Here is a 19407-nt window from a genome sequence, read left to right as displayed (position 1 = left end):
AGAACATGGATAACACCAGGCTTCAAGCCTGCCACCCTGTATTACTATGCCGTATGTTTTGAAGTCACAGCACTCACATCACCCACTAGTGTTATGTTTTACTATGAATCATAGAATCATTTGAATTGGTAGGGACCTTTAAAGATTATCTAGTCTAGCCTTGCAATGAACAAGGACATCCACAGCTAGATCAGATCCACTGCACATCCACTGCTCAGAGCATTGCCCAGTCTGACCTTGAATGTCTCAAGGGACGAGGCATATATCATATCTTAGGGTAACCCATTCCAGAAGCTACAGACACCTCTGACTCACACTAAAAGTGGATGCTCCTTAGCAGAAAAAACTTGATGTTTCTCCAGTGCTTCCCTACACAGGCTGGGGACTTGCAGTACTGTAACCTGGAAGTGGTACAATGGGGAAGAAGTGCAAGCAACAACCAAGTAACAATAGAAATGAGTTTATTTTGTAAAAAGTTATAAAATGAATATTGTACAAAAATAAAGTCTGTAGAGAACTTTGGTTGATTAACACAAATGACTGAGACATAAATCGCAGGTGAAGTAAAAAACTCCAGAGAAGCACACTCCTGTTTTCAATAAGGTCTAAAAAGAAAACAAACAAAAAAAAAAAATCACAAACTTTACCCTTTTGTATTTTGAACGTAGTGATTTGCTGCTCAGAAAAGTGCTGAGCAACGGAGCTGTGCATGCCCCGAGCACTGCTTCCAGCTCTGTGCCAGCAGCGAGCGCCCCTTGGCTCGCAGGTGTTTCTGGCGGCATCTCAGCCGTGCTCTGCCCTGCACAGGGTGAGGTGTCCCCATGGCCTTGCAAAAAGAGCCCGCAGGTGAGCTCTGCGCAGCCAACCTCAGCCTGAGGAAGCAGTGGCAGTCGGTGCTGAGTTACATCTTGTACGCGTAGTACAAATTTCTCGGTGTGTTCTGGACTTTTCTGACCGCTAGGCCCTTCTTTTGGGGTGCTCCGAGGTGTCCCCGTGGCCTTGCAAAAGCCCACAGGTGGGCTCTGCATGGCCGACCTCAGCCCAGGGAAGCAGCAGCGGTTGGTTTTGCTTCATACACGCGGTACAACTTTCTAGATGTGTTCTGGACTTTTTTGACCACTAGACCCTTTTTTTGTGGTGCTCCGAGGGGCCCAGGGCAAAACAAGTGAGGAGAGCTATTGCATGTGTGAGATAAAAGGTTGGACCATCGCTTCTGCTTTCAATGGGGATTTTTTTTCTTTCTGTTGTTTTTTCTTTTTTGTGGGAGTTGATGCTTCACCGATTGTCAGGTATGTCTAGAGACCTGCACTGCAGCTCCCTCAGGAAAATAGTCTCCCGAACAGGAGAGCAGCAGTTAAGAACGCCCTTGCTGTACAGCCTCCCTTGCTGTAAGGAAACTCAGACTGCTCTGCTGTGTGGGTATGATCCTGTAATATTTCAGCAAATTATACAAAACTCTTTGGTTATTTAACACAATCGTTTACCTGAAGGCTACATTAAATCCAGGGCTAACTAATAAGAGGGATTTAACCTTTTCTACATGGAAATATGGAAGGAAAAGCTTAAATAACTACAAGAAATTATAAGGCTAAATGTGATTAATTTCCATTTGTCAATAGTTACATGAGGTCAGTTGGCAAAAAGTGTGAGAAAAAAAAATTGTGGCTACATTTTAAATATGACTAGAATTAGTTTGTCTAACAAATGGCTAATGCTGAGCCAAGTGCTGTGACCCTCACTCACGTGGAGCTGTGTTCACTCCTGCATAGATATGACCACAATCATCTCCAGAAGTATTACAGACCATAAGGAAGGGCTACAGACTTCGGCACTACATTTTGTGAACATAATCAGGTTTTTGTTTAAAAGCAAAAAAGGTAAAGTAAGTGATTTTTTGCATTCAAGTTAACACCTTCAACAGCATGGACCGTTGTTCCCAACTTATTTGTCTCTCCATATCTTCCAAGCACCTTCTACTTTGGCACCTTTGAAAAAAAACTTTAATAAATAAGGAAAGAAGACTCATTACTGAACTGTAATAAATAACAATAACTTAATCTTAATAAATATCTTCTGTATATTTATGTCTCTGAATGGATGCATTGCATCAAGTAGTCTCTGCTCACTCACAATGACCAAATATAAATGTAGCTACGCAAGTGACATTAGTCCTTTGTAAACCAAAAGAAACACAATTTGTGTATGCCAGGCTTATTTCACTTACTATGCTAGGAAGAAGTGCTTAAAAACTCAATTTGTTTTCATAGGTAGCAGAATAATGAAATCCTACACTTATTTTGAAGAAACGTGAGATGGAAATAACCAAACTTAACCAGTAAGTGGAACTGATTTGCTTTGTACTGACAGTGGTCCTACAGAACTTGAGCCTGGGAATTTTGACTTTTGCCTGGTACCATCTTACATAGAACATTAACCTTATGACAATTTAGAAGTTCTCTTAAGTGCTGAAGAACCAATCTTCAGTGACCAACAGCACAACGTGTCTTTGGGTAGAGCTGAGGACACAGGCTCAGCTTCCTGGTGCAAGTGGGGACAACCCCACAGCAACACAGTACTACAGGGCTGTGTTTTTAAGCACGTTCCTCATGGATGCAAGTCTCACTTGTGGTGGACCATGTCAAGTGGGAGAGGGAGTATGCCATCCAGCTGCTGGCATCCCCACCTCAGCTTTTATTTACTTTCCTGTAGGACTTCAAAAACCTCCATCTCTTAGGCCATCTCGCACCCCTAGGCTTCCTCACTCCTCGTTCCGCATTCTTGGTCCTTTTTTTTTTCTGTTCTGAGCAGACACATCCCCGGGAACCTTGGTCCCTCTCTTTTCATCGTCGCAGGAATGCAAAACTGGAGCCGCCTCCAGCGCACAAGAGTCAGACACATCCACACCTTTTTGCGGAATGTTTTTTCAGTATATGGTAAACCAGGTTATCATCCAAAAAGGACAGGTCATCGTCAAAGGCTGTGGGTCTGCAGCAAGCTTGCCTCACTTTGTCATTGACTAGTTTTTTCTTTCTGGTTAAGTTTTTCAAAATTTTGTCATACGTGGTCTCAACTGCATCACAAGATCCACTGCAGTACCGGAAGATGAGCTCTTCTTTGGTTTCATATCCCAAATCCAAGTCAGTCACATTTAAATGTATTTCTGTTAAGACACATCCCCGATTTTTGCCCTTTTGGTTCCTCCTTCCCTTTTTGCTGGAACTCTCTACGTTTGTGGCTGCACTTTGCCGGTTCCTCTCCCGCCTAGAAAAAATTGGAGTCTGTTTATCTGGCGATCTCCTCAGTCTCTTAATAGTGGCTTGAATAAAGTCCACTACCTCATCGAACTGATCTGGGTAATCCTCTGGCATATTAGCTGTTTGAGGAAGAGAGAAAATGTTTTGTAACATGTCAGCTGTCACAAAAGTTTGTGGTTCAAAAACACAAGACACATGCAAGCTGCCCTGCCCATTGCTTCAGACACCCTAAAACCAGCACAATCAGAAATCATAACTGAAACTCATTTGAGGGAAAATAAATGAGATTTGTATGTATCTCTGTAGGCGCTGCTTATGCTTGGTAGCACTCCAGCGCATCTGTCAGTATTGAATGAACCCTGTCAAAAATGATGGGAACAAAAGCACATCATGATGCAAGTATTAGTTAATGGGTGGATAAAACTACGTTAGGGGGGGTTACACAGCTCTTCCTAGCAAAGCAGAAAAAGGATGAGGTTTCTTTGATGCAGTTTTGTGATTGTAATTGTTAAATGTTGTCTTTTCACATCAGCATTGGTTTGTATTGTCGAAAACCTCATCTATTGATAAGGTTTTTGAGCAGGAGGAGTTTCCCAGGATGCCAGGCTGAGCTGTTATTCCTGGCTGAATGCCTACTTTTTAATGCTTTTAGGGGATAATTATTGTCAGTTTTTGAAAATGATCTCCTGGAACTATTTTGCATCACGAGACACTTATAAGACTGGGTAAAAATAGGTCAGAATAGAAGTATTATGTTAATTTTCAAGGTAAATTTTATTAATGCATTTTCTTCTTTGAAAGTAAAAATAGCTATTGCATTTTTCAGTTGATATGTACTTTATCAGAGCTAAGTTATTCAACTAAATTAAATGTTAAAGTCAGTGAAATATTTTGACACTGATAGAATGAACCTGTCCAAGAAAGGTGAAATTTAATGTGTTCTTCTGAAATGTTCTAAGAATTGTGTTTTTCACCATGATTTGAAATAACATCACATTTTGAAATCTTTATGCTTCCCGTGGACTAAATCCCTCAGTGGAATTTGCTTTGCTGAAAACAGTCACTTAATGACAGGTCAAGCTGTCAGAAGTCCATGTCCAGATGCCTGTATCTTACATTATTTTTAACTGCATATTAAATATGTAAATAACATTGCAGTACTGAGATTGTTTTTCTCATTCATTGTACCAAAAACTGAGTCTTTGAGGACTCACTTCCTTCGCAGGAAGACCTAAGAGGATGCTTCCTTCTGTAAGTAATTTGTAAGTGTCCACCTGCACAGCAGACTGGTGTCATGTACCCAGCCCTGTATTTAAAGGGTCTCCATCTCCAAAGGACCCCTAGGAATCTGAAAATACTGGGAAAAGTGATGCAGTGTGCCTGGCCAGCCTTTGATGCCTGCATTAAGCTCTCTCCCAGATAGGTACTGAGATAGGAAAAGATCCATGGCAACAAGTCAGGGCCATGTTTCCTTAATGAGCACTACAACAGATAGATGTCTTGATGGGAGACTGGGCAGTAGAAGTCCCTGAATCACATGTGACTGGGGGGATCAATACTTTTATTAAGAGAGACAAAAGTCTCCCAGACCAGTGAGAGTTTCCTAGTGAATAAAGAAAAACACACACATGGGATGGCTGCTACCTATACAGTTATACAGGACCTGAAGAAGGCAGGATCCTGCACCAAGCCCCACATTCCTGTTCACTGATAGTAAGCGCATCTTTCTGGCTCTCCTTTGGCATTACGTCTCTATCATGAACCAAAACGACCACTATGAGTCATACCTACTGGCTGGGCAGGTAGCACTGGATGCCCCACTTAGTTCTGTTGCAGGATAGGATGGTCTGTTTACATTGAAGAATACTGCCCTACTAAGCAAAGTCTGGGTCAAGATGGAATATGTTCCATAAAAGCAGGAAGAGATAGACCTCATGCTCAGTCAAGTAAGAAGACCCACTTGAAGCAGTCCCAGCATCCACTGCTGAAGTACGGGCTTTGCCCTGGCATAGATATATTTGGAAAGGAGTTTGGTACTTGCTCTTGTTAATGGAGGACTGGATGGTTTCTAGGTTTCTATTGCAGAAACTAGCTTTCTTTGTTTACAGCCCTACTGGGGAAGGCTGTGACTCTGAGGAGTCAGCTCTGGCTGTGTCATTCTCTATTCTCACCTTCCTTGTAGCAACAGTATGATATAACAAGACATTGGCTGTAGAGACCAACTTCCAACAAGCTGGAAAGCATACCAGGGTTCAGCAAAACCCATGCAGTGGACAACCATCAGGAAAAAGATGGAGAATTAAGGGAAACTTAATCTATGCCTGGAGACTCATGTCTGATATCTTCAGCTTCATACTTACCTGCTAGCACAGCATAGGAAGTGCTTTCCCCTACCCAAGGAGGTGTAAGGAAAACTCTGAATTAGCAGAAGAAATAACAACCCACCTAGACATACTGCTTTCAATCTTGCAGCTCAGCTTCAAAAATGTCACCCACACATGTGACGGGGTGACAGTTACAGGAGTCTACTTGAGTTACTAATACTAATCTGACAGCTAGAGTGTCCAAGCACTGTCCTGCTTAAACCAATGAAGTATGCCCTAGAGAGCAGATAAAGAGGGGAAAAGGCCCATGCAGTGATCTGTATTCCTGTTTGAAGCCCATGTTGATATCCATCCTGGTTCACGTGACATCATTATCCCAAACGCACTAGTGGAGCTTTCTGTGCTGAAAAGAAGCCTGTGATACTAAGATGGAGTAAACACACTGCAGAGCAGACATGAAACACTGCTAATGCAGGCAGGGAATGCCAACACAGGAGAAGGTGGAAGCAGAGGGGAAAAACTAGATCAACTAATCAAGACAACAGGGTATCAACTATATGAGCCTATCTACACACATGGACTTGCTGCAACTAGAACCTGGGGTAACTAGCAGTATGACTGACTCCACTAATCTTGCTGGGACTCTAACAAAAACCACTCAGGAAGGACTCCAAGCTGTAATCTGGGATGAAGCATGTATGGCCAGTACAGCTAAAGAAGCTGGAGATTCTTTCTCAGCTCATCCCCACTTGCAACATCAGGCCACTTAGAGACTCACTGGGAGAGCTGCCAGCACTACGAGTGTGATGAATGCCAATTTTCTGTCTCCAGGGTGGATTTCCTCTTCAGCACAGGGAATTGGAAAATATCCCAAGCAGATATCCAAATCATTATAAAGGAGTGCAGTGACCCTCAGTAATTTGGAGATTACATCACTGGAGGAAACACAAGGCACACAAGTGATACTCGGGAATATTAGGGCACTTTTGAGAGGGTGGTCACACAGTCCCATGTGAGGAAATGTCCTGGACAGTGAGTGTCTACAGTGAGTGATAGCTGCTCAAGTCATTACAAGACTATGTGTGTACATAATTTTAAACACAATGATAGCTGTGTTACTGTGCTACTGAGTGAATCCTTGCAAGTTTTCATAAGCAATAATACTCCTCTACCCAAACTAGTCACTATCAATGGGACAGGGTTCTGACACCTTTTAACTGGACTGCAGATGTAACCCAAGTTTTCTCATGTAGTTTAGTACTACTTGAGGAACAACTGCAGTCAGCCAGACTCTGGTTGGCACAGCTAAATACATTCCAACAACGCTGAGCTTCAACACACTCAGCAGCAAGGCCATGAGCTGTTTGTAGAGCATCAAGTGCAGTTGGACTCAGCAACCAGTAAATCATGGATCCAAGCCATGGGATGAACCCAGATTGGCTTGGAGCTAATTATCCATTATGAGCAGCTTGCAGGATTTTGAAAGAAAACTTGAGAACCAGGACAGACATTTTATGACTTAATAGGTATATTCTGTTGTCCAATAAGCAAGGGTGAAAAACAGAGGGCCTGGAATTAAATGCTCTATTAAGCATGTGAAGTAGAACCCTGGGCAATCAAGCAGAAGTACCAGCTTTAACATAAGATGTGATGGGTTGAAACCAGGCACTAAAGATGAATGTGAAGGAAGTTACCACCAGATATCACACACGAATAAGCAATAACCACTGACCAAGGATGAAAGACCATAAAAGGCTAACAGGCAGCAGGAGAGGTGGAGAAGATGGACAGTAGGACCACCCTAGCCTAGCTTCCCTGCATCACAGCCACCACGTGATAGGCACTTGTTTAGTCTCTGCACTGTGGTAAGTGCTGCTGGGGAGTTAGAGGATGCTAAGCTGTGTGGTCAGGGAACATAAGGACGACAAGGGCTGCTGTGGCATCCAGTGCTGGATTTTGATCTGAATAAAGACTCTTGATTCATCCATGATCTGTTTAATTAGTTATCTCTCTGTTGTAAACACTGCTTGAAAGCCATTTATAGTCGCAGAATGAAGATAAACAGCCTGCCAGCTTTGCTCTCTAACAAACAGCACTGTATGGATCATGCTGGCTTGAGTCCACACTAGAAAGGGCTTTCTGTCAGGATTTCACATCCCTGGGAAAAGGAAATTACCATGCCACCACAGTTGGCATGTGTGTGTGTGATATTTATACATACATACTTACAAATATGTGTAATTACACACACATATTTTTTCAAAACAAACTAATTTACTGACAACACTTTCCTTCTGGTGGAAAAGCTGAGAGAACAAACATGACAGATGCCTGTCAAGCTGTACAAAGCACCAGCAGAAAATGCTCAGATACTACAGCAAAAAGCAGTCAAATCCCTTCTGAGCAGCAGTCCCTGGTCCCTCGCCCCAGGGCATGAAGGAATCAGAATTTAAAAATACAAAGCCATCTAGGATGGCATAGGACAGCCCACAACAGCATGTGCTCAGCATAAGTTAGTGAAGGCTCCTTGAAGGAAAGACCATAAATCGTGAAAAGTAACATCCATCCTTGGGAGACACAGGGCCTCTGTGTATCTTGCTCACAATGTGGGATAAGAGCTCAGAGACCCCAGTGGGACAGAACAACAGGGCTGAGCCCCCATCACTGACATTCGCTGCCATGAACACTCACAGAACTGGTGCAAAGTCATCAGGTTCTGTTTGGGGTTTACAGTGCAGTTTTGAAGGCAATTTCCTGTTCGCTGAATTTGCAGAATATCACTTGGCCGAGTTTCTCCTTCCTGTGATATAAAACCCCTCACCCTATTCTTTCCTCTCTTGACCCTTTCACATTCCTGGCATATAGATGTTTTAGCATCTACCTAGCCTCTGCTTAGCACTGCCAGTGGAGCAAGGGGTATACAGTGGTGCTCCAGTGGGAGCTGTGGAGAGTACACATGATTTGCTCCCGCTAACAGAGTCACAAAACAGTTTGAGTTTGAAGGGACCTTAAAAATCATCGGGTTCCAACCCCCTGCCACGAGCAGGGAAATAACCCATTAGAATAGGCTGCCCATGGCACCATCCAACCTGGACTTGAACATTTCCAGAGATGAGGCACCCATATCTTACTCTCCTGCAGCTCCCTTCTCCTCCCACTCTTTCAGTGCCATGCAAAGAAATGACCACTCAAATAGGAACAGGCCTCCAGTGGCAATCACATCCTGAGTGTGTTTTCTAGTGCCAGTGTGTCCAGAGCAGGGGCTACAAAGGGCAGCCTTCAAGCTGCTTTGCTTCTGGGCAGCTTCATGTCCAGCTGAACCAAAACTACTGATCTGCCAGGAGTTTCTCAAAGGATCAGAGGATGAATAAAAAAATGGACAAAAGAAGAAACATCACAGGACTGGTAAATACACACATCCAGAGAAGTGACCAGGCTGGAAGTAGAGTTGGTAACACGAATGTCCCAAATTCCAGGAATCTAACAAGAATAAAGAAATGTAATCAATTTTATAAAGATATTGAGAAATCAAGAGTATCTACATCTTCTGATTGCTGTCTGCAAACCCTCTGCTTGCCTTCTGAACCTGCAGGGCACATTCAGATCAACATTTTAACTCATTTTTGGGTTAGAAACTTCCCTGTTTGAATGCAAACCAAAAATCCTGTCTCACTGCCACACTCCAGAACCTAAGGCTTTGACCTGCCTGTCCCCTGCACAATCCCTGTCCCCTGGACACAGCAAGAGCTAGCAACACGTGCAGGCTCCTACAGCAAATATCTCCAAGGCTCCCCACCAGCCCCTACAGAAAGCCGCTCTGGAGCCATGCTTTGCGTGCACAGGGAAACATGCCTTCCTCTGGGCATCTTCTCTGCTGCGTTTCCCCAGAGCCTGCTGTTGCATTTCCAGTTAATTAGAGACACCATGTGCCAGCAGGACAGGGATCTTGTGCCTGCGCTTTTGAGAACACTGAACAGTGGTCAAACAGATTTCTACTTAAAATAGCTCTAAATGAATATCCAAAGCACACTCATTGCATTCTGAAAAAAAACTGCTTCCATTAAGGAAAAATGGACATTTTATTTCTGTCTGCTCAAATGGGATCAAAATTACATTTTGTAAAACTATTCCTTTTATTTCACCAGCAACAATTTCATTTTAAAGCCAAATATTCCCCTGCAGTGGTAGTAACCCAGCATGCTAGAGCAAGAATCCCTCAGTTTGTACCTGACCACAAATTGGTTTCAGTGGGAACAGATGGACCTTCCGCTTTTGAGAAAAAATTCCAGTTACTCATTTTGGTGCCTGGTCATGGATTTAAAAGGCTAACTACAGCCTCTAATAACCATGCTGTCTATTTTCTTTTACAAGAAAGGCATAAATTCTATTAATTGCACAATAATAACTAATACAAGTAGGTTTTCCTTTTTATTTTATTTTCTTCAATATTTCAACTTTTTAGAAATACATACAAAACTTTAAGATTGAAGTTATTGGAAACTCTACTTCATGGAATAGATTTCCATAGAGACCTCAGGAAAATGTAAGAGCATCACAGCAATATCAGCTGGCATTCTGCATACCCTGACTTAAAGCGATGTAATAAAAATCACATAAGGTATACTAAAAATGATAAAATTAGACTTTTGTTTTATACTGTAGCTTCTATGCACGCATTTGTGGGATACTGTGGGTACCACATCAAAACATCATGTTAAACATTTAATAAAATTACCAGGATAATATTTCACTTAAGTATAGCTGTCTTTCAACTACGGAGGTTCAAACAACAGCATTCAGCATCTAGTTTCAAGTAAGATTTCAGAGTTCAATGGATTTAATCCAGCTCATTATAATGATAAGTGTTATTTAGAAAACCCAGATGCAGATCTGTGTTAGGATCAAATGGCCCTTTTCAAAAACAGTTCTGGTACTTTCATCTGGGCCCTGAGAACTTGAGTATTTTAATTTTCTTTCTTTCCTCCAAAGATATAATCATAGAGATGTTTCTCCCAAGATCACTTGCTGGTGGAAAATATAAATATGTAATGTAGCCCTAATTGTAACTGCAATGAATCACTCTTGCTTTTTTTTCACTGCTTTTGAAAACTTTTCAAGTTAGAGAGTAGATTTAGGTTGGATATAAGGAAAAAGCCTTTTACAGTGTGGGTGGTGAAGCAATGGAACAGGTTGCCCAGAGAAATGGTGGATTCCTCATCCCTGGAGACTTTCAAGGCCAGGCTGGACCAGGCTCTGAGCACCTGACTGAGCTGTAGGTGTCCCTGTTCACTGCAGGGGAGTTGTACTACATGACCTTTAAAGGTTCCTTTCAATTCAAACAGTTCTATGATTCTATGAAGATGACTCTGGTATAGCATTGATTCTTGATTTTTTTCTTATGCTTAGCTTGTTTTGCAATAATATTTTCAGGTATTTCTTATAGTAGGCAGACAAGCTCTACTGCAACACAGAATCCCTCCATCTCATACCACGAAGGTCTGCTTTAGGAGACACCTGGAGCAACCTGTTTGCGGAAGTGTGATCTTAGAGATGCTAAAATTACTCATGTTATTACCATTTTGCTTCATAAAGAAAGTGTGAACTGTTATGGGGACAAAACATTTCTTTTATTGAAAATGAAGTATTTTTTCACAGAATCATAGAATCATAGAAAGCACAAAGCCTATTGTGCAGGCTTCAAATCAAAGGCAGCTGATAAAACTGGTTATAGGGAAAGGTGTTCATGATTTAAACAACTAAAACATACCCTTTTAGGAATGTCTTTGTTTTCATGCCTTGCATGAAAATCTGCAAGATTAAGAATTAAACTGAAACCAGTTGGTGCATCCATTAGGAAACACCAGCATCTCAGACACCAGGGGCAGCTCATCTCTAAATGTTTAATACAGTTCTGGTTCTCTATGCCACTGCCTGCCTTGCCAGCTCCCAGGAAACAAGCATCCCTGCTCTTATGCAGAAAGCTCTCAGAAATGGGCCTCTCACTGGTGTCAATTGTCTCTAATTAAGGCAAAGTGCTAAGTAACTTGGCTAAGTCACCTGGAGGATGATGCTGGGGCCATGCACACCAGTCAGATACAATAACACAGAACTGGAAAGAGGCATGGGCTTCAACTACCTGCTGTGTCTGTCCCTAGCAGAGCGGCCAAGCTTTGTGCTTGTAGCTCCCCAGCCACTTCTATACCACTTCCCATAGGTTGGTCATAATTGAAATCTGCACAGTACTTCATATTTCCACACTGTTAGGCTTAATGCCTCCCTTTGCATCCTCTGCCTGCTTTCTCACAAGTATGAGATGCTGAGTCTGTGGTTTGCAACAGAAGAGGCAGCAATAACAAGACCATTATAATTGCTGCCAGTAGGGCAATGGCTTGGTCACAACAAAAGGAAAAATCAAGGTTAGATGAACTGGATGAAGGAAAGGAAACAGTCTAGTGAGCTGCCATGTCCACAACAGTTTCTTGTTCATAAAGTCAAGGTGTGAGTCGTTCCCAAAGTACTGCCTGACTTAGGTTGGGCACCCACCCTCACCAATCTTGGGGTTGTCAAAGGGGTGCTGCATCTTGCAACCAGGCAGGATGTGATCTCACCTCTGACTGAAAGCTCTGAACAGCCAGCCATAAAGTACTGAGGAGCAGAAAGTTTTTCTACAATTGCTCACAAGGTTTTGATACAGACCTTTGCCCAGCCTTAATGTACAGGGGACTCTGAAGCACACAAGACACTCCTCTTCATGCGTGAAGTTACAGCATGAACAGTGTAGAAGGGAAAAAAAGAAGCAAAGTGAACAGCCTCTTCCTGAAGATAGTGATGGAGTCGGAGCCAAGTCCGGGTGCAGCACACAACTGCCCCGCTGTCCACTGTGTCTTCTTATGAAAGCCATGTAGGCCTCCACATCTGTAGCAAAAGGAAGAAATCTACAGATTACTAGTACAGATACCAGTTGGTTTATGCTAAATGCTTTGTTCTCTTCCATCCCTGAGTGAGAGAGCCTTAAGCAAGTATGTGTCACTGGGACCTGAAACCTGCGAACTGCACTAACAACAACGTCTACCTAATGGACAAAGCACAGAGATTTCAATGGAGGAAATATTATTGGTAACAAGAATAAACTCTCTTTAGCATTCCTGGTGCAGAATTGATCCACGTCAGCCCTCACTCAGCACCTCACACTGGTCATACAGCTCTCTGAACTTGAACAGCATGACTGTAATAACAGCAGAGCACCCTTCAATGACAGTTCAGCACAACTCTGATCAAGCAACTGCTCTTGGGCTGCTCTTATGCTGGATCTCTCAGCTTTAGGGGTGTGCCAAGGAACAAACAAAGGCAGCAATGCAGCAGAAAGGGGCCCCACTCCAGTCTCTACCCTGGAGCAGTAAAGCAGAGTCCTGTGTGCAAATCCATTACTGATGATGCTGCTGGGACAATCTCTGATGCTATCTGATTTTGATCTGACCTATAAATACATGTTTACTTCCTGTATTTCAACATTTTTTGCAGCAGGTATGATACAGAGAGTTTTAACATCAGAGTTTTGAAAATGTTCTTATTATAGTAACCAGTTCACTGCACTCAGGCAAAAGCTCTGTCACAGAGCAAACATGCCAGGATGTGTGCAGCACAGCTTGTCAGATGGTGTCAGTGGCTGTTCAGAGGCAGATGGGCTCTGCCCTCTCTTAAAACTGCACTGGATACATGCCTCCCTGTTAGAATTTTTGTAATTGCTGGTTTTGTCAAGGGAGTGTTGTACATTTGGGATGGGAGCAGAGGTGTTCCAGACATACATCATCCTGTTACTTGAAGGGCATACAACCATCTTGTCTCTGTAATACTGCCTTGTACTCCAAGTGTAGAAAAACGAGTATTCTGAGACCAGTGCTCGATTCTTTTTGGGCCTTCTCCTGTTCATCAATCCCTAAGGCATATACAAGTCCCACCAAATTTGAAGAAATGCACCCTCACTTTTCAGTTTCCTGTACCAGTAAGTACAGACTAAGGCAAAAGCTACGAAGTCACACAATGTGACTTTATTCCTTAAAAATGAATGCTGATGTTTGAAATGTCTTAACGCAATTCATTTTCTGTCCTTGATCTTAAAAATAGACATATTTGTGTCGTAATGCTTTATTTGCACCTATATCAAATACATCTTCTTTACTTTATTTTCTTTCTTCTCTTTGTAAGCAGGATTGGATTGCCAGGAATCAGTGAAGTCTCTTTTGGTTCCTTTTAGCAAGTAGTACTTGATCAGAAACTACAGCTGTTTTGTCAAAAATGACCATCCTGTGGTATCAACCATTTTACCAACACTAATAGTATCAGTGGCTTGTTTAGATGTCTGATGATCTCGAACATTGTCATGTTAGGGTATGTATGCAATATTTAGTATTCCTCATTTATTACCTGTCATTAGTTTATTTCCAGGGAAGTATAAGAATCCTTAACAAGTGTTGTTCTGTGAGGTTTGGCCTGTGTACTCTAGTTTTTAAGACACGGTTGTATGGTGGTATATGTGGGATGAAGACTGGATATTTGCACTAGGTACTTCCTCTATTTGCAGTTATAGAGTTATAGAGTTATAGAGTTATAGAGTTATAGAGTTATAGAGTTATAGAGTTATAGAGTTATAGAGTTATAGAGTTATAGATGACCCCAGTGACTTTACTCGGTTTCTGTAATTTATATATTTTAAACCTGTGTTATGCAGGAACACTGTAATTTACAAAGACAACATAAGCTATCATTTTCAGGATCCTATTCTGGTGGATAAATAATTCTTCTCCTAGCAATCCATTAACAGCCATTTTGGAGCTGAAGGGAATTTCTAAAACATATTCATGAGGCTTACAAAAGGTGACCAAGAAATGCATGTAAGGTGTGTTATCTAGCAGCCTACATCTGCCAAACATCTAAAAGGATCCACAATTCCACTGAAAAATTTTTAAGGCCTCTAAAATGAAAAGGACTGAAGACATAAAACTTTAAACAAAGGATAACTGTTAAAATGAGAATAAAACCAGATTCTCTTGCAATTCAATCATTTTCTCCTTACAACTCAGAATACCCTTCACAAGAACGTATTCAGCAGATATACCTGAGACTGCAGAGACAACAGATTCTAGGGCTATGTGAATCTGGGTTTACCCAGATGTGCCGTGTTCTTTCTATTCTAGAATTTTGCCTATGAAAAGAAGATGTCTTTGAATGCCTGAGATTTCTAAATGACTAGAAAACCCGGGTGTGCCTATGCAAACAAAGTTCACTATATATATGCTGGCCCAGTGACACATGCACATTTGATCTGAGAGTGGATGGATGCACCGGCTGTACTGCATACACACAGATCAAATGACCAGTGCGGCACCTGCTCATCTTCTCTGATGCACTGCATTTACTGTGCACGGGTAGGTTACCTCTGTGGCTTGTGGGTGTCTTTCACTAAAGCACATCTGCTGTGCTTTAAAGTGCTTTGGGCAGGAAAGCCTGCACAGAAATATAGGAGTTCTGGTTTATAACACAAAATATATCTAATAAATACTGTAGGGAAGGTCATGCATTCATATAGGAGTATAACTTAATACTGGTTTTGCCCTAAAAAGCCCTATAATATCACTGTTCATCCTAGATACCTTTCATACTAGTTGACAAAGTTCCAGCTAAATGCAGAACCTTAATGTTAAATACCTGAGCAGGGATACAAAGAATGTTTAACAGAGGTAAAACACATGTATAATGTGGTGTATACGCCATAACATGACAAAGAAGCTCCAACAACAGTTCACCATCCTGTGGCCAACGAGCAACTCAGCCTACAGTGGCTGACTTAGGGAAACATTTTCCCCTTTTGTTAGAAAGTGACATTTCTCATTTAGCTTTACGTGTGTACTGTTAGCTCTTACTAAAGATACCCATTTGATCAAAAGACTTCTTTCCATGTCCTACATACTGGGATACTTCTGTCCTCACACATGTGCTGATTATAGCTATAGAGGGCAAGCAGTTAGAAAATGTATTCGCTGAAACCACGTGTAAATCAAACCAAGTATTTTTACAGTTATTTTGTTTCTTTTTGTTCTGTTCACAGTTACAATTTAATCTAATTACGCTCTTCTACCTGCAGACTGTAGCAGCATGAAAACAAAGAAAGGAAGGGTTTTCTAACTCCACGAACTCCACAAGTGTTTTTCATGTGAAATAAGCTGTCCCACGGCACTGATGCCAAGAACACCTACAAATGCTGGAATCATCTCAGGTGCCCTACAGATACAGAGGCTACTCTCACCCCAGTGTTCAGTACAATAAAAAATGCAGAACACTACAACGCTAGCACTCTGCCATATCTAATTACTGCCCTGAACAACAAAGGTCAGCACATTACACCTGATCAGCCTGGGAGGCTAGGACCTTGCATGTAGGCTGGAATGAACAAGGGTTGCAGGCCTACCTGAAAGATGGGGTAGCACCTGGTGACCTCAGAACACCATGCAGAGAAAGCAGACCCATCAAATGGGAACACATAAATGTGCTGAATGCCTACGAAAAAAGATCTGCACTCCAACAAGGCATATGGCTTGCTGGAGACAAGCCAGGAGTGGGGCTTGATCTCACAACCCCACCAACCACGTCTGAAGGTGGCAATCAGAGACGTGAGCCTGTCCCCACCTAGCCTGAGCTGGGGTCACTTTAGGGGAGAACACTGTGCTCCAACTCAAGCACATGTGGCACTCCAGGCAGATGAAGCAACACAGGTGATGATGGAACTCCCAGCACTCCGTGGGCTGCCTGCAGAGGTACCGGGCCACCAGCCCAAGAAACACATCGTGCAGCAGGACAACCTGCAGGCCTGCCAGCAGGCCACACACATGCCTGATGCTTGCAAGAGAAACCACAAGGTCCATGTGGTACAGGCGCAGCCCCTTTCACATATGTTTTACCTCTCCCTTGTAGGTGTGTGTAAGAGGGTGTGTGCCACCAAAAGGTGAGCTGAGAGAAACCAGCGCACCCAAAGACCCTTGCTCTGGTTATCCAACATGGCAGCCCGCAGCGCATCTGGGGGGATTGGCCTCACGGGCTCTGTGCTAGCAGCCTGCTCCCAGACACCACAGTCAACTAAAGCAGCGTGAAAGTGATTCAAAGTATTTCACCACATTCTTACAGGCACCTCTCTCCCCTGACTCACCCAACTTGGCAGCAGAGCTGAGAGAAGATCTCCAGTGCTTGGCCGTGGGTGCTGTACTGCTGCTGTGCGAAAATCACAGAAACTCCCTTTTTTCTTCCCGATTTCTGCCACAAATAGCAGTGCCGGTATTTTCCCCTCACAGCCATGCTATTGATTTGTAAGCCTTGCAGCTGAGAGACAGAGGCCAAGCTACCAGCCTTTTCTGAAAGACAGTAACCTGGGATGCCTCCCTGCTCAACAGAGCCCACCCTGCCCTGCAGGAGAGGTTTTAGGAATAGGCTGCCACAGCTCAGGTGAACATAGCTCACCTTTCTTTCCACTTGTTTAACGACTCTACAGAAAAAAAAAGCAGGAAATCATGACAAGTTTTGGATTGCTACCCGTCCCCTCGAGCTGCTGGCAAGAAACCAGCTCACAAGGAACCACATTCCCAGAAGTAACTTCTAAGATAAAAGCGGCATTGTATAAATACTTCCTCCTTGGAAAGACAGAGCACTAACGCTCTTCATCCCGTGCTGCCTCTCCCCTAATGCCTCAGCAGAGGCATCTCCTCAGCAGAGAGCCGGCACTGCAGCAAGCCTGTGCTGATGTGTCCCTGCCTGCAGTGGGATGGCTCAGCACCCCGGTGTCTTCTCCACCATGGCCCAGAGGCAGGGGACAGAGCTGGGACAGGAGGAGATGGCAACCTCAGTGGAAGAAAGTAGGATCACGGAGAAGAAACAGAGACTGAGAGGGTAAGGATGTAAATGTATGCGTGGGGAGACACAGACCAGGAGCTGGATGTCAGAGGGCAAATGCAAAGCAGAGCTGTGGCAAGCAATTCTCCACTCAGCACCTCCACACTACCTGAGCCTGGCTGCTCCCGGGGAAAACAAGTGCAAGCCTGTGGCCAGGGCTGCTGCAACTGGGAAGGACGTGCCTCCCAGTAAGGAGATAAAAATGAATCCTGATTACGGGATTCCCTCTGCATCTTCCGATGAGCTAAATGAAGAGGGCTGAGCAAGGGCAAAGGGAGCAACCTCTGAGATGTGTCCCAGCCTTTGCTGAGAGAACAGCAAATGATCTGTGTGAGTATTTTGCCACTTATTATGTCATATTAATTCCCACTTTAAAAAGCTGGTGGTGCTAGCCTAACACTCACACACCACTGTAAAAATCCTCTATCTGCTATTGTAGGAGACCTATTATTAGCGAGACATTATTATTATCTGTCATTTGGACTGTAAGCTGTCTTACTGTGAGCTGGTTCATGTGGTTCTGCAAGGAGCTCCCAACCCTTTACCCCCCCCACTTTCTACTGTAAATTTCCATGCAGACACACTAATTTGGGGATAAAGATCCAAGGAGGATTTAATGAAACTCAGCAGCATTCCAGGATGTGCACAGAGCCTCACACTGCGGTGCCCTGTCTCTACCAGGACTGGTGCCCGCTGCAGACAGTGAATAATTGCATTGGCAGGGTAGAGCACCGTGAGCAGGCTGAGGTGGTGGGGAGGGAGCTTCAGTGCCTGCGTCGCACAGCGCATGTACCCGATTCTCCCGCCAGCTCCTCTGCTCACTACTACCCTCCTCATCGCTCTATGCTTTCCAACCAAAGGGATCTTAGCACTGCCAAGAAAGCAGGGACAGAAAGGTGGGGGAGGGAGGGGGGAGTGGGGGGGGAGGGGGCAATGCAATTGCCAACCTGGAGCTTTTGAGGATGATTTGTTTTGGAGCTGCTGGAGCCAGACCAGAACTGGCTGGGGGAGACGTGAGGGCAAAAAGGTGGGTGAGGGCAAAAAGGGTGAGGTCCTTTCCTCACCCTGATGCCTGGGCAAAGGGGAGCAGGTTAACAAGACAGACAGTGGTGGCTACAAAGGGGAATGTTTCTTACAGTCACTGTGCACAGCATAGGGAGGCGGCAGGCTGATGGGGGAGAGATCGTCTTCAGGCCCCTCTACCACTGAAGGGGGCCCCTCGGGAGGCATCTTACCAGCGGGCAGGGGTGAGGTGGAGACCGTGTTGAGCAGCACCACGCAGACAGCCACAACATCCCATAACTTCATCTTAGATCTCCTTCCAACACGGGCCCCTGACAGGAAGGAGAAGGTAGGGTTAGCTCCTAGGTGCTGTGCTCCCCCAGCCCTTACCCTTCCTTGCAGCCCTGCAGGCAGCAGGGGACAGTAACCTTGTGCTCTCCTTGCCCCATGACACCTCCAGATTCTCCTGTCCCCATCATCTTACTGCCATCTCACCAAGAGGGAGAGGAGGTGAGGGATGGCCACTGGCTTCTCTTTGCCCAAGGGATGGAAGGGTGTGAGTGTGTCCCTTGTGTTCATTCTCCCTCCACACCTGGGCAGTGCCAGGACACCTGTCCCCTCGCTGGATTGGGCTGGTCTGGGCTTCAAGGCTGTGCTGCTTTTCTGTGGGATGGGCAATCCACCTTTCCCCTTTTCTCTCATTTCTTTACCTTTCCTTTCCTTTTCCCCTTCCCTTTTTCTCTTCCCCTTGCACCTTTTTTCTTTCTTCCCTCCAGTCTTCTTTTATGTCTCTTTCCCTTTTCCTTTTTTTCCTTTCTTTTTCCTTTCCTTTCCTTTCCTTTCCTTTCCTTTCCTTTCCTTTCCTTTCCTTTCCTTTCCTTTCCTTTCAC

General features: G+C 43.9%; 1 protein-coding gene across 2 annotated transcripts in view; it reads right to left on the bottom strand.

Moving 5' to 3' along the window:
- Positions 1–515: 515 nt before the first annotated feature.
- The window catches only part of GDNF (glial cell derived neurotrophic factor), a 19885-nt gene continuing 993 nt past the window's right edge, over positions 516–19407 (bottom strand). Inside the window, exons 2-3 of one of the 2 annotated variants that reach the window (XM_042825988.1) lie at positions 18652–18849; positions 516–3373 (exon numbers count right to left, since the gene is read on the bottom strand). In XM_042825988.1, the coding sequence (XP_042681922.1) occupies positions 2889–3373; positions 18652–18823 (657 nt within the window). In that variant the 5' untranslated portion in view covers positions 18824–18849 and the 3' untranslated portion in view covers positions 516–2888. The remainder of the gene's footprint in view (positions 3374–18651; positions 18850–19407) is intronic. The other variant, XM_042825989.1, reaches the window with a different exon arrangement.

The sequence above is a fragment of the Centrocercus urophasianus genome, unplaced genomic scaffold (assembly GCF_019232065.1).
Source record: "Centrocercus urophasianus isolate 14NV4802_14NV808 unplaced genomic scaffold, USGS_Curo_1.0 seq_25, whole genome shotgun sequence".
NCBI classification, from domain to species: Eukaryota; Metazoa; Chordata; class Aves; order Galliformes; family Phasianidae; genus Centrocercus; species Centrocercus urophasianus.
This window is presented reverse-complemented; position numbering and strand designations above follow the sequence as displayed.